At 38.7% G+C, this 13,323-nt stretch overlaps 2 protein-coding genes across 3 annotated transcripts in view; one reads left to right on the top strand and one right to left on the bottom strand.

Moving 5' to 3' along the window:
• The window catches only part of MRPS9 (mitochondrial ribosomal protein S9), a 62,533-nt gene that overhangs the window by 31,272 nt on the left and 17,938 nt on the right, over window positions 1-13,323 (bottom strand). Inside the window, exons 3-4 of one of the 2 annotated variants that reach the window (XM_035728814.1) lie at window positions 1,357-1,419; window positions 1,238-1,266 (exon numbers count right to left, since the gene is read on the bottom strand). The exons of the other annotated variant lie outside the window; for it this stretch is intronic. Of the exons in view, the coding sequence (XP_035584707.1) occupies window positions 1,238-1,266; window positions 1,357-1,419 (92 nt within the window). The remainder of the gene's footprint in view (window positions 1-1,237; window positions 1,267-1,356; window positions 1,420-13,323) is intronic. 2 annotated transcript variants of the gene reach the window in all.
• LOC113937395 (elongin-C) lies at window positions 11,682-12,218 on the top strand. The gene has a single exon (XM_027621633.2). The coding sequence runs from the start codon at window positions 11,837-11,839 to the stop codon at window positions 12,173-12,175; it is 339 nt and encodes a 112-aa protein (XP_027477434.1). The 5' UTR covers window positions 11,682-11,836; the 3' UTR covers window positions 12,176-12,218.

The raw sequence follows: 13,323 nt of genomic DNA, 5'->3' as shown, positions 1-13,323 counted from the left end.
CTGTAATTACATGAATTAAGTATTACATAAACAGATGAAATATGAGTGGAAACAGAAAAGATAGTTTTTGCTACTGTGAAAACTAAGTTGAATGCTTTAAAAAAACTGAAAGGCAAGTTACTAAAAAAAAAGTTTGCTCTACTTCAGTGTGGTTAGAGGAAAAATCTGTAGAAATATAGAAATATTCTACACTCAGATTTCTTAGAAAGTTTTAAGTTCTTTGCTCCACTAAGAGAAAACCAAAACTAAAAAACTTTGATGATGTGTCAGTGACAGCAGGGTTATGCAAAAGAAACAGGGAGAAACAGATACCTGGCTCAAAGAAAAAACCCCTCTAGGGTTGTAGCAAAAGACTGATGAATAAATATAAATTTATACTGAGTGTTTTTAAGAAGTAATTTCTAGTTTTAGTACTTAAAAAAAAATTTTTTTTTAAAGTAGGCTCAATGCCCAGCATGGAGCACAATGTGGGGCTTGAACTCATGACCCTCGAGATCAAGTCCTGAGCTGAGATCAGGAGTCCAATTCTTAACCCACTGAACCACCCTAGCTTTAGTACTTTTTAAATTAACTAATAACTACCACCAGTCCACATTGGCTAACAGGCTTTTAATGTAAATTGGAAAATAGTAAATATATTATTTCCTGGCAACCTTAAAGCCTGCTGTATGTTTTCTTCAAAATTTAATTTTACACATTTAAGAGATAAAGAGAAAATCTTAAAAGAAACCAGAGAAAACAGAGGGCCAGGCAAGAATGATGGCTAACTGCTTATCAGAAACAATGCAAGACAAAAGACAATGTAATTATATCAATAAAGGAAAGACAAAAAAAGGGGGTCTATATTCAGTGAAAATATGCTTCCGAAATGAACAAAAATTTTAAATTTTCACATAAAAAAAGGTGAATTAGTCTCCAGATCTGTACCAACCTCTTCCTCAAAAAAGCATATTAGAATATGAATGAGTATGACATTAGTATCAGCATAAACTCTAAGCTGATCTAATTATAATATTATTTAATTAAAAAGAAATAGTCTATAAATTCCAGTCATTTATTGTTACTTATAAAGTATCACTGATCGACCTCACAACTGCCACAACACAGGGGTGTATCTCCACCATATGTGGGCGACTGCTGATATGTAACATAACACTGCAGCAAAGGAAGAACTGCTCATTCATTCTTGAGCAAACTTACCTCTTTGTTTACTCATTCATTCTTGAGCAAACTTACTCTTTGTTTTGGAAAAATCTGTTCAGGATGCTGTAAAATAAATTACAATGAATTAGATAATTACTGTAACATATTATAAACCTAAGTGAAATTTTAAAAAATATTAATGAAGAGAACTACCTTCATTATTGGCCTGGCTTGCTTCTCAAACAAACCACTTGGAAAAAGGTAAGCAATAGCTCTCTGAAAATATATAACAAATATAACAAAGGTTAATTAACAACTGTTATAAACACAAGTTAATGTTATGACTAATAGTTCCTGAGTTCCTACATGCCAGATATCAAACTAAGACTTTCATATACATTATCTCATCTTATAATCTTTTAAACATGAGAAAAAATTACCACATACACATCCCCAAAGAAAAAATTATTTGTGACTATTAAACTGGTTATTAACAATTTTCAAGTGTCAGTTTCAAACATGAATGTGACACCACAAATCTCTCTTTTAAAAGCCAAACGAGAGTTGCTCCTATACAAACTCGGTGGTAATGTGCTCAAGAGCACCCCTTCGAACTCCCCATTGGCAGTGCAAATATCAAAGACCGAATACTGAAAAGAGCAGGCTCCAAGCCTCATCCACTGTGATAGCCCAAATGTTTTTGATGCTCTTTGAACTCTTCCTAGAAGTTTTGAGAGGTTTTTATACTACATTTTTCCAACCAAGTTCTCTTAAATGTCTGTTTCTCAATGGGGATGCCATGGCATTTTGAGTGTGACAGCTCTGTTGTAGGCAGCCTTGCCCTTCCCGTGTCCTGCAGGTCACTTAACACCCCTGGCCCTTCACCATCTATGCCAGTAATATCCCTAGTGCCTGTGATGAATCTCACCCCCACACATTTCCAAAAGCCCCTGACCTCTAGTACTGCCACCAACTTGACAACTATGTAAGCCATGACAGCGTCTTCTCGAACACCACTCCTCACAATTAAAAGCAAACCACATGCATTTTCATTTCTCTTGAATGGTGTCAGATGAGAAGTCTGTGGCCTTGGATCTTATTAGCACTGTATCTGAACTCTAAATGAACTGGCAGCTCACGTAAACTCAGTGCTGTTCTTTTAGAGAGGCTGTTCTCAGGATGGGCCTCTCTGCTCACCCACACAGTAAATGTGCTAGACCAGATTTCGCCCCTGAAAGTTAGGGAGCTATAACTTGGGGCTTATCAATTCAGTTATCTTAGGGAGCCCATCTGTGTCTCTGGGTCAAGCATCATTCTCCCATTCGGCCTTTGGCAATAAAACGGACACTAAAAAAACCCTTAGATCACACATCCGAGTGCTAATTTTGTGACCATTTTTTCTTTTTAAAACCAGGGACTCCTCTGCCTTTCCTTCTCTGAGGGAGAAAAGGTAGACTTTTTAGTAAGTGATGTTGAGACAACTGACTCCCATTTGGAAAAACATAAAAGTGGATGCAAACCAGACACCGTACACGAGAATGAACTGCAGATGGGTCAGAGAGCTAAACACAGAAAATCAAATCAAACAAGCATGAGAAGAAAACAGGGCGAATTCCTTTATATAAGCTATACCCCCACAGGCAAAACCAACATCATCACAGGTTATTCACTGATTTATAACAACAAAATATTAGAAACACCCCCCCCCACAAGGTTGGCTGCATAAATGATGGCACATCCATGCCATCAAGCACTCTAGCCATAAAAAAAGATTGATAAAAGACGCAAAGTAAATGTACTTAGAGTGTGACCTTTGGTATAAGAAAAAGAAATAAGAAAATACATGTAGGAATAGGGAGAAATATACATAGGTTTCTTTCCACAAGTAAGGGTACAGTGGAAACTAATAAAAATCATCACTTATTAGATGGTAGCAGGGTGAGGGCCAGGGGGATGAGTAAGGCTTCCCTAGGTATGCCTTTATTCAGCTGAACTTCGAAGCATGAATATGCTTTATATATTAAAGACCAAAATTTTCCAAAAGAAACTCTTAAAACTTAATACAAACAAAAACAAATAAACCTCAAACAAAAACAAATAAACCTAATTTCTAATGACAAAAAAGAATAGCAAAGAAATCTTCAACTTTACTTGGAAGGCTTATTGTTAGTAATATTAATATTAAAATTCTGAAACATTCTGTGTATATTATAGCATAAAGTAAATAAATGTATTAATTGTATGGTGACCAAAATTTTACTGTAGAAGAGATACAAACATAAAAGAAGAAATGTAATGTTAAGTTTGAATTAGGCAAATCTTTAAAAATTATTATTTCCTGGATTATTCCTATAATATTTAAAAGATAGTACTTTTTAGTTCTGTCCCCTGAAAGAGCATGATGCAATGAAACTCTGAAAGCAATGAGTGGCCCCTAGTATCCAAATCTTGGTTTCTAAATACAATTTCCTAGTATAAGGAACAGAGTATCTTACAGAAATGATTAATTCTAGGCCTAAAGCAGGAAAAGCACAAAATAAGCCTAAGACACCTTCCTGTGCCAGGAAACAAGGAAGTGCTCAAAAGGACAGAGAAGCCAGCTTCAAGCAGCTCCCACTGGCCACACGTGGGACAATGTGAACATCAAAGAACAATGACAATGCCTGGTAACACACTTAGTACGTACATGTCGAAGAGTGTGCCTCTACACACTCTCTCTCTCTCCAGGGTTCTGAAGGAGGGGGCAAGGAGAAAAGGAAGGCCTTTTTATGAAACAATACCAGTTAATAAAAGTAGAAGGAATGACAGAAGTAGAAAATCACTGTTTTATAAGTTCCAAAGTAATCTCCAATTTCAGCCAAGGAGCACCAGTGGATGACAAAGTCATTGGCTGAAAGGTTACTAGGGAATAGAATATAGAATAGAACCCCAAATAATCACCCTACAGATAACTTAGTTACAAGGGGAAAAAAATCACTTTTACAATAAAGAGGTCTACTGGTCACCACATTAACCAAGGGGTCAGATGTACAATCAATAGTGGGACAAACTCATTATGTACCTCCTGGTGTGAGGGAACAGGAAGTATACCACATCACATAAGTATTACCCTTTATACATTCTAAATCTAATCACAAGAAAGCAAGTAGAAAGCCACAATGTGGACAACTGTATAAGACAAGTGGTCTGGATTCTACAAAACTAGCTAGTTATAAAGACATTTTAGGGAAAACTGAGAAAATTTAAATATAGACTATAGAATATATGACATTACAGAATTATTGTAATTGTATTAGATATAATAGTGGTATCGTGGAAAAATGGTATAAAGGATGTATGTCTTAGGGTAAATACTGATACAAATAGGGGGGTTAGGTGTTATGATACTGCATTTTCAACGCTCACTCAAAATAAATTTTATATAGAGAAAGGAAATGTGGCAAAATGTTAACTGGCAAATCTATATGAAAGGTATATATGTGCGTGTGTGTTTGTTATTCATTGAATATTCAAGTTTTCTGAAAATCTGAAAAATTTCAAAATAAAAATCAGGGGAAAATGTTAAAAATTAAAAAATAAGTTAATTGGGTCTTTCCAAACCTAACCTGTCTCAGCAGGGTCACCATGAGCCTACAGCATCTGTGGGCCAGGTGGTCTTCAGGTCTGGTTCCCACAGTCAGCCATGGCATCCCCAAGGCTGGTCAGACATTTTAGCCAAGGGGCTACTAACTCAAGGCCTGGGTGAGAATATTAGCATGGAAGACTGAAGTACAACTCTGCATCTTGGGGTAAGCACGCGAGGATCACGGGGGTGTAAGTCCAACCAACTTTCAAATCAGGTTCAAGCTGTCACTGGCATCATTTCAAATATAAAAATTACTAGTAACCTAGGGGACTACTGAAAAGAGTTCAAGAAGGCAATGAAAATGTAAAGAATTCATCCCGCAGCTAGATTTCTCATGAAAACTAAAATATAGACAAGTCACCAGGAAGTTAATCAGTAGAACTTGAAAATAAAGCATCAATTGCAAAGGGTGTCTAGGTCTTAAGGCAATCTCTGTATTAACTTAAAAACAAGTTAATAAAATATTTGGTGGAAATTAAAAAAAAAAATCTCACCTAAGAATAAATTAACACATATTTACTAATTCATAATTCCTCACCATATTAGGTGATCATGTTGATTTTATTTATTTTAGAGAGAACATGCAATGCAGGGGGAAGGGCAGGAGCACAGGGGAGGGCAGGAGCAGAGGAAGAGGGACAAGCAGACTTGGTGCTCAGCACAAGCATGACACAGGACTCAGTCTCACGACCCTGAGATCATGACCTGAGCCAAAACCAAGAGTCAGACGCTTAACCGACTAAGCCACCCAGGCGCCCCTAGGTGATAATAATAATACAACCAACTGTATTATACTAACTATATCATACTATACTATATACTCTATTACTAATTACTGACATGGCGTGTACAATGTACTATGCTATACTGTACCAACTATATTATATTTGTGCCAAACTATATTAGGTACTGTGGAGAAGGTCCATAGAGCACGACACCATGTTAGATCAACAGCAAAATCACAAATTCAGTAAAAACAATGAAAAACAAAGGATGGCAGGAAATGGAACAAAAGAAGAAACAGTACATAAAACAGCTTTTTTTTTTCCAAATCTGTATTACATCTTTTATACCAAATTATGAGGAATATACTTTCTAATTCCAGTGGAGTTATAACACAGTGTTATATTAGTCATAAATTGGTTACTTTTTAACCAAACAGAAGATAGAAAACAGGGAAGGCACACTAGGAGTTCTGTCATCTGTTCAGCATGCATGGGACAGTGCGACCATGACTTAACCTATCACTTCCATTTATCTCCTCCAGGCACTCTAAATTGATTTCTTCCAAATTCTGAGGCAAACAAAGGACTACCTGGATTTTATGAAAAAACAATTTTGTTGGCTTTCCAGGCCTGAAACTCAAGTAGGTAAATACCGTTTTGTAAAAAATAGTTTTTATAGGAAGAAGAGAATTCTGAGTGTGAGTAGCAAGTTGAGCAGCCAGCCCACTGCTGTGTTTTGGGCAGAGCATCATGTGCTGTAACGTAGGAAAACCTTTACTCTCGCTGCACTTCAGAATTCAGAACAGAGGGAGTGGTGAATGTCTAAATAACATAAGACCCTTACTATGTCCTATAACCATAAAAATATTCTCCGGTAACACCATTCCCAGTGATTCTAACTTGTAAGGACATCAGCTTTATCTAGTTGTTGTAGGGATTAAATAAGGTATTTGCAAAAGCACAGCACCCCGCATGCACTAGATAAATGTGAGCTATACAAAAATGTTCTATGTGAAACATTTCTCCACATTATTTTGTTTTAGGACTTAAAGTGGCAAAGCTAGAACCCGAACCTCCTGAAATTTACTATCTGAATGTGCTCTTCCCTGTTGAGGTCAGGGAGGCAACCTAGGTCTCTCAGAAAATGGATTTACGTCTCCACTGGCATGAAGGACATTCAGCTAGTTAGTGGTAAAATTAGGAGAAAAGCCCAACTATGCTCAAAGGAAAAGAAACTGACCATTTACTGTGAATCAGTTTTACCTTGATCAATTTTATTCAACAAATATTCATCGCACCTAAGTTCTAGGGACTCCGAGAGTTTAGGAAGCTACGATTCCTGACCGAATGCCAGCAGCAGAGACAGACGCACACATAATCTCACATACGGGGGTTACTGTCAGAGTACACATGAAATAACATGGGTTGGTAAAAGAATATTTTACAGGACCTGTGCTTCAACTATTTCTAGGTTATGCGGAGGGAAGTAAGGGAAGTGGCCACAACCTTTTTTCAGCAATACTTTTCATCTGGCTTTTCTTAGCAGTCACTTGTTCCTTGCCAAGTCAGGTCCTTTACGTACTATTTTCTCTGCCTGGAATACCATCATTCCACTTCTCCATTTAACATATTCCTGTTTGTCTTTTGAGACCTAGCTCCAAGGCCAACCCTCCTGAGCGACTTCCCCTGACTCCCTGGGGGCTCTGTCATTTCCCTTCGTTTATACCTGTTGGAGCGCTCTCCACACTTGTCTACTGCCCTACCACGTCAGTCACACTGGACAGACAGAGCCCTCAGGTCTCTCCAGCACCACACCGTCTGGCGAGTCTATTCTCTCCCCATCCTTCTCCCCTGGCTTGAACTTCCACACTTTTTGCAGCAATCATAAAGGCTGATGCTCACCTCCTTTCCTTTACACACCAATTCCTGCCCTGTGTGTGAGCCACCTACACAAGACTCCCAGTGCCACCCAGGCCAATAAACCACTCTCAATTCCCATATCCATCCTTAGAAGCACATACCCACTTCCTCAACGACCTTACTCTTTAGCTCAAAGATTTCAATCAGGCTTATCATAATTCTGCTCCTGTGATTGCCTGGCCTCACCAAGCCTCCCTTTGGAGCCTCATGACCTATAGGTCTCTTCCACAGAAGGTTACTGTCTTCCCCTCATAGCCATGGTCCCCTCCTACCTCTCTCCAAGTTCTTCTCTGGTTTCTTGTAAACACATCTCTGCTCCTCCCTTAAATGCTAGTTCCCTCAGAGTGCCACCTCTGATTCTCCTCCTGTCGAGCAAATTCATGTGGAGAGAGGCTAAATCTATTTCTGTAGTTTCCAAACCATTCCCAACTGTCAGCTGTGTTTAGGATTGTTCCACTGAAGTTATCCTAACAGCACATTCATAGCTGCTCCTCAAATAACTTACTTTTGCCTTCTTACAGTTCTTTCTCCCAGGCCCTGTTACCAATTCTTTGGATTTTACCTTGGTCACATGTAGAGGGTGCTCTCGAAGGCAAAGGACCTTGGTTTCTTAGTCACCGATTTCCCACCCCAGATGGAGAACATCGGTAGGTACCACAGTCCCCCTTATTCGCGGGGGATACATTTCAAGACCCTCAGAAGCTGCCTAGAGCCACAGATAGTACTGATCTCTATAGACACTATGCTTTTTCCTATACATACATGCCTATGATAAAGTTTAATTTATAAATTAGATACAGTAAGAGATTAACAATAAAATAATTAACAATATACTGCAATAAAAGTTATGTGAATGTGGGCTCTTTCTCAAAATGCTTTATTGTATTGTACTAACATCTTCTTGTGATGGTATGAGATGATAAAATGCCTATGTGATGAGATAATGTGAAGCGAATGACGGAGGCACTATGATGTAATGTTAGACTACTAGTGACATTCTGATATGTCAGAAGGGGGATCATCTGCTTCTGGACAGATAACTGAAACCACAGAAAGCAAAACCACAGATAGCAGGGGAATATAGTACTCAAAGGACAAAGAAGCAAATTGATTGCAGAGTCCTTGAGTGAATCAACTAGAAAATACAACACTTTACAGATAACTGGGGACATTTAAATACAGGTTAATATATAAATGATCTCATACTGCACTACAGACTATATTCAAATTAATTTTGTTAAATGTGATAATGGTATTGTGGTTATATAGGAAAGTATCCTAATTTTTTGGAGATGTATACTCAAGTATGTAGGGGTAAAGCATCATAACGTTTGTAATTGACTTTAAAATAGTTCAGGGGCGCATGGGTGGCTCAGTCGGTTAGACTCAGGTCATGATCTCTGGGTCCTAGGATCAAGCCTGGGGTCAGGCTTCCTACTCAGTGGGGAGTCTACTTCTCCCTCTCCCTCTGATGCCCCCCACCACCCCCACCACGTTCTCTCTCTAATAAGTAAATAAAATCTTTAAAAAAAAAAAAAAGAAAGAAAATAGTTCAGCCACAAAATACAGGGGAAGCAAATATGGCAAATGTTAAGTTATTTAAACTAGGTGATGGTCATAGGGCATGCATTATACAATTATTTCTCCTTTTCTGTATGAATGAAATTTTTACAAGTATACAAATTAATGTTTACTGCTATTGCCATTAGCCTATAATATTTCAGGTTTTCAATTTTCAATTCCTACTCCCATGTAAAATACATACACAAATATGTATATGTGTGTATACACAGATATATATACACATGTAAGTCATGAATCTTTTGTTCTTCTATAATTGAATAACTGAACAACTGAAATTGTTTTAGTAAACCTGCTGTTTCTGCCAGATAAAAGCAACAATTTCCTAGACTTCTAAATTTCTATTTATTCTTACGGTGTATTTTTGAACTGTTCTCAAAACCAATTCTTCAGGTATTTGGAATCATGTCACAAAAACAATATAAAAATGAAATTGCAGAATGATAACACTTATACTTCCCAACTGTTCCCTTTCTTTCAAATAACACAAGACAAGAAATGCAAATTCTTACTTGGGGGGAAGTGACGGAGCAATCCTCTGGTCAACACAGTCTGAAAGAACTTTCTTCGATGATGGAAATATTCTATCATCTGTGCTGGGTGATATGACAGTCTGTAGCCCATGTGGTTATTGTGCACTTGATATGTGGCTAGTGTGGCTAGAGAACTAAACTTTAATGTTCATTAATATTAACTACCTACAAACAATTCCACACAGCTAGTGGCCACCACACAGCTCTAGACTATTTTAACCAAAGCCTTCAAGCAGTATGGATAGCACTGCACTGATGTTATTATTGTGTATCTCAGCAAGGCTTTCAAACTTCATTAAACTGTTACAAAGTTATAAAGTCTGTGATTTTACTGGTCTAAACTAACAAACATATACCCACTTTCATAAGAGAGAATATTAACAACCAAAACATCTTTGAATAGAAGATTTCTATGAAGAATCTGGTCATGATAGCCATTCCTCATTTTCTCTTCCATGAGGTAAGAACATTTGAATACTCTGTGATTTGATTCCCTGGGGGTTTGAATGGGGAGCTCAGTATCATGGAAACCATGTGGAAAGCTGAATTTCCTGACATCTCTCTTAGCACCACTGAGGCCCTCTGCTAATAACCAGAATGACTAACTTACTTTTGTCTAAGGCGAGAGCACTTGGATTCTAAACCTCATTTCAGCCTGGATTTCAATGCTGGGAGTAGGAAGTAGAAACATTTATATACAGGCAGTTGCAGGAAAATGTAGGTCTATATACACACAAACACTCAAAAGGGGCAAAAATGAAAGTAACATCACAAAAGACTCCAGATACCCAATTAGTCTTCTTGTAGTGTTTATTAATTCAGGACAGCCCCACTGTCCTCTCCTCACCTCCCATCGTCTGTTGTTCCTTTCCACAGTTAATCTTAACTTGCTACTGGAAAGAAAAAGATATAAATAGGGGCGCCTGAGTGGCTCAGTCGTTAAGCGTCTGCCTTCGGCTCAGGTCATGATCCCAGGGTCCTGGGATTGAGCCCCACATCGGGCTCCCTGCTCCGCGGGAAGCCTGCTTCTCCCTCTCCCACTCCCTCTGCTTGTGTTCCCTCTTTCGCTGTGTCTCTCTCTGTCAAATAAATAAATAAAATCTTAAAATATATATATATATATAAATATCCAGTTGTGACCAATCCTGAAAACTCCTGCTTGTTTTGCACCTCTTTTCTCCCAGAAACAAAGAAAAAAACAACCAAACATAACGACAAAAATGACAAGCATCCACCTCTTTCTTGTAGCCTCGGAATGCCTACCTGAAGGAACAAGTCATCCTCCAGAGCTCCTGAAGACAGAGCCTTGTCTGCAACATGCCCTTCAGGGAACACTCCAGCCAGACTTTGCAGGGCCTTCAGTCCAGGTCCACAGTAACTGTCCCCACCACCATCTTAAAGGCAAGAATGGTGAGGAGAGGAAGGTGTGCATCACCTTTCTCTCCAAAGTCTGCTGCTGGTAGTGACATGGCTTCTGGACATTCTGCACGTTTGCAAAGTATGAGAACACATGTGCTGCAGTCTGCTGTTCCAGCACCCACCTCACCAGTACGGTCTCAATGAAGTCACTGCCATCTCGTTAGTAGAAGCTCTGCATCAGTTCTGAGGGCACTGGCCCCTGCAACGGGAGCAAGACCCATCAGGGAGCACAACAGCCTTCCTGCTTACTGTCTTTCAGAGCGTCTTCTTATCCTAGGAGGCTCAATGATAAGATTTCGCCTTTCCTGACCAGGATAACTCTGTGGCAATTCAAAGCCAGGCTAGGAGAAGTTAGCTCAGTGGCAGGCACATCCCACACCCATAAAGGGGTCTGTTAGGGCCTAGTGACTTTACACCTATTTTAGTACAAAGGCATTTGTGCAAGCCCTTCCAAATATGGCATTTAACTCTCTACCTCTCTCCATACCCCCACTAATTTGCCCCTTTGGCTTCCTCAATCGGTTTCTATTAAAAGCCACAGGTTCAAGAGACTTCCTCAAGCTCTCCTTGTAGATGGCAGACAACTTCATCCTCACTCCTTACAATTGACAGCCTCTGTCCCACACTGGAAAAACATTTCATGAAAGATAAAGTCTTCCATGGGCTAATCTCTTGAGTCCTTGGGGCTTCCCAAAATATGCAATATAAAAATACTATTCCCGAACTGCCCCGGAACCCACGGCGGCAGGCAGCTGGGGGTGGGGGGGCGGCCCTGGAGTAGGGGCTGTGGCGGTGCGCGGGGACCCGGTGCGGTGGCTGCGGTGGCTGCAGGGCTGACGAGAAACTACTAAAGTTCCTGTGGAAGTAAAGTAGAATTTCATAAGAACATAATGGATGGAGAAGAGAAAACCTATGGTGGCTGTGAAGGCCCTGATGCCATGTATGTCAAATTGATATCTTCGGATGGTCATGAATTTATTGTAAAAAGAGAACATGCGCTAACATCTGGAACAATAAAAGCCATGTTGAGTGGCCCAGGTCAGTTTGCTGAGAACGAAACTAATGAAGTCAATTTTAGAGAGATTCCTTCACATGTGCTATCAAAAGTATGCATGTATTTTACCTACAAGGTTCGCTACACTAACAGCTCCACAGAGATTCCTGAATTCCCAATTGCACCTGAAATTGCACTGGAACTGCTGATGGCTGCGAACTTCCTAGATTGTTAAATAAAATAAATTATAATAAACTGTTAACTTTTTTCAGTATTTAATACCTGTAGTTCAGTTAGTAATTTTTTCATATATAGCATGTTGCCTGTGTGCAGTTGAACTTTAAAGTTCATTGCAAAGCAGATTATCTTCTGTTCTTTTGCATAGCAATCAGAGTTGAAATTTGTTTGCTACATCAACAAATTAAGGACATTTTCACAAATTGAGAAATAAACAAATATGCCAAAAAAAAAAAAAATACTATTCCCAGTTCAACATAAAGCTATGGATGGTATTTCAAAGAAGAGAATTATAATAAAAAATAAGTAACAAAAATGGTTAGGGGCAGAAGGGCTTTTCCCATAAAATTTTAAATTAAGGTAAAGATTTGGTCGGGAAAGGTTCAAAAGTACCAGAAAAGAAAAGGAGAAACAAAGGCAAAGAAAGTGTTAAAATAATTCAGTTATTTTTAAGCAGTTTTCCTGATGTTATTCAAAAATATCTGTATTAGCATGGTAAAAATGCAGAATTCAAATATTATAAGGTGAAATTAAGTCAACCAGAAAACCAGTGGAGGAAGGCGGTGAGAGAAATACTTGACTCTGTTAATGTTAACCCATCTATCAACTATAATGTTCTCAGATTCCCTGGTGCATGTGACACTTACCAGGCACCAGAGAAGTACCAGTAGGACATGGCCTAGGTCTTCAAGTATCTTCAAATTAGAGGAAACTTGGCATTTCACATGTGAATTGTGGTTTGGCCCACCTGGACCACGTTTATCAACAAAAGAACTAACAGAAATTTCTTAATTATCTGAAATAAGCACCTTTTCACTTCTAAACAATCTACGTAAAACACAGTTATGTAAACTGAGCAACACTCAGTTCTTCCACAAAAACAAAAGACAAAAATAATGCATTTGACCCGTGAACAACACAGGTTTGAACTTCTGCGGGTCCATGTATGTGCTGATTTTTTTTGACAAACAGCGCAGTACTGTAAATGTATTTTCCTTATGATTTTCTTAATAACATTTTCTCTTCTCTAGCTTGCTTTCTTGTAATTATACAGTATATAACAGACATCACATACAAAATCTGTGTTAATCAACTGCTTACGTTATCAGTAAGGCTTCCAGGCAATAGTAGGCTGTTAGTAAGTAG

Source organism: Zalophus californianus, chromosome 8 (genome assembly GCF_009762305.2).
Source record: "Zalophus californianus isolate mZalCal1 chromosome 8, mZalCal1.pri.v2, whole genome shotgun sequence".
Lineage (NCBI taxonomy): Eukaryota > Metazoa > Chordata > Mammalia > Carnivora > Otariidae > Zalophus > Zalophus californianus.
This window is presented reverse-complemented; position numbering and strand designations above follow the sequence as displayed.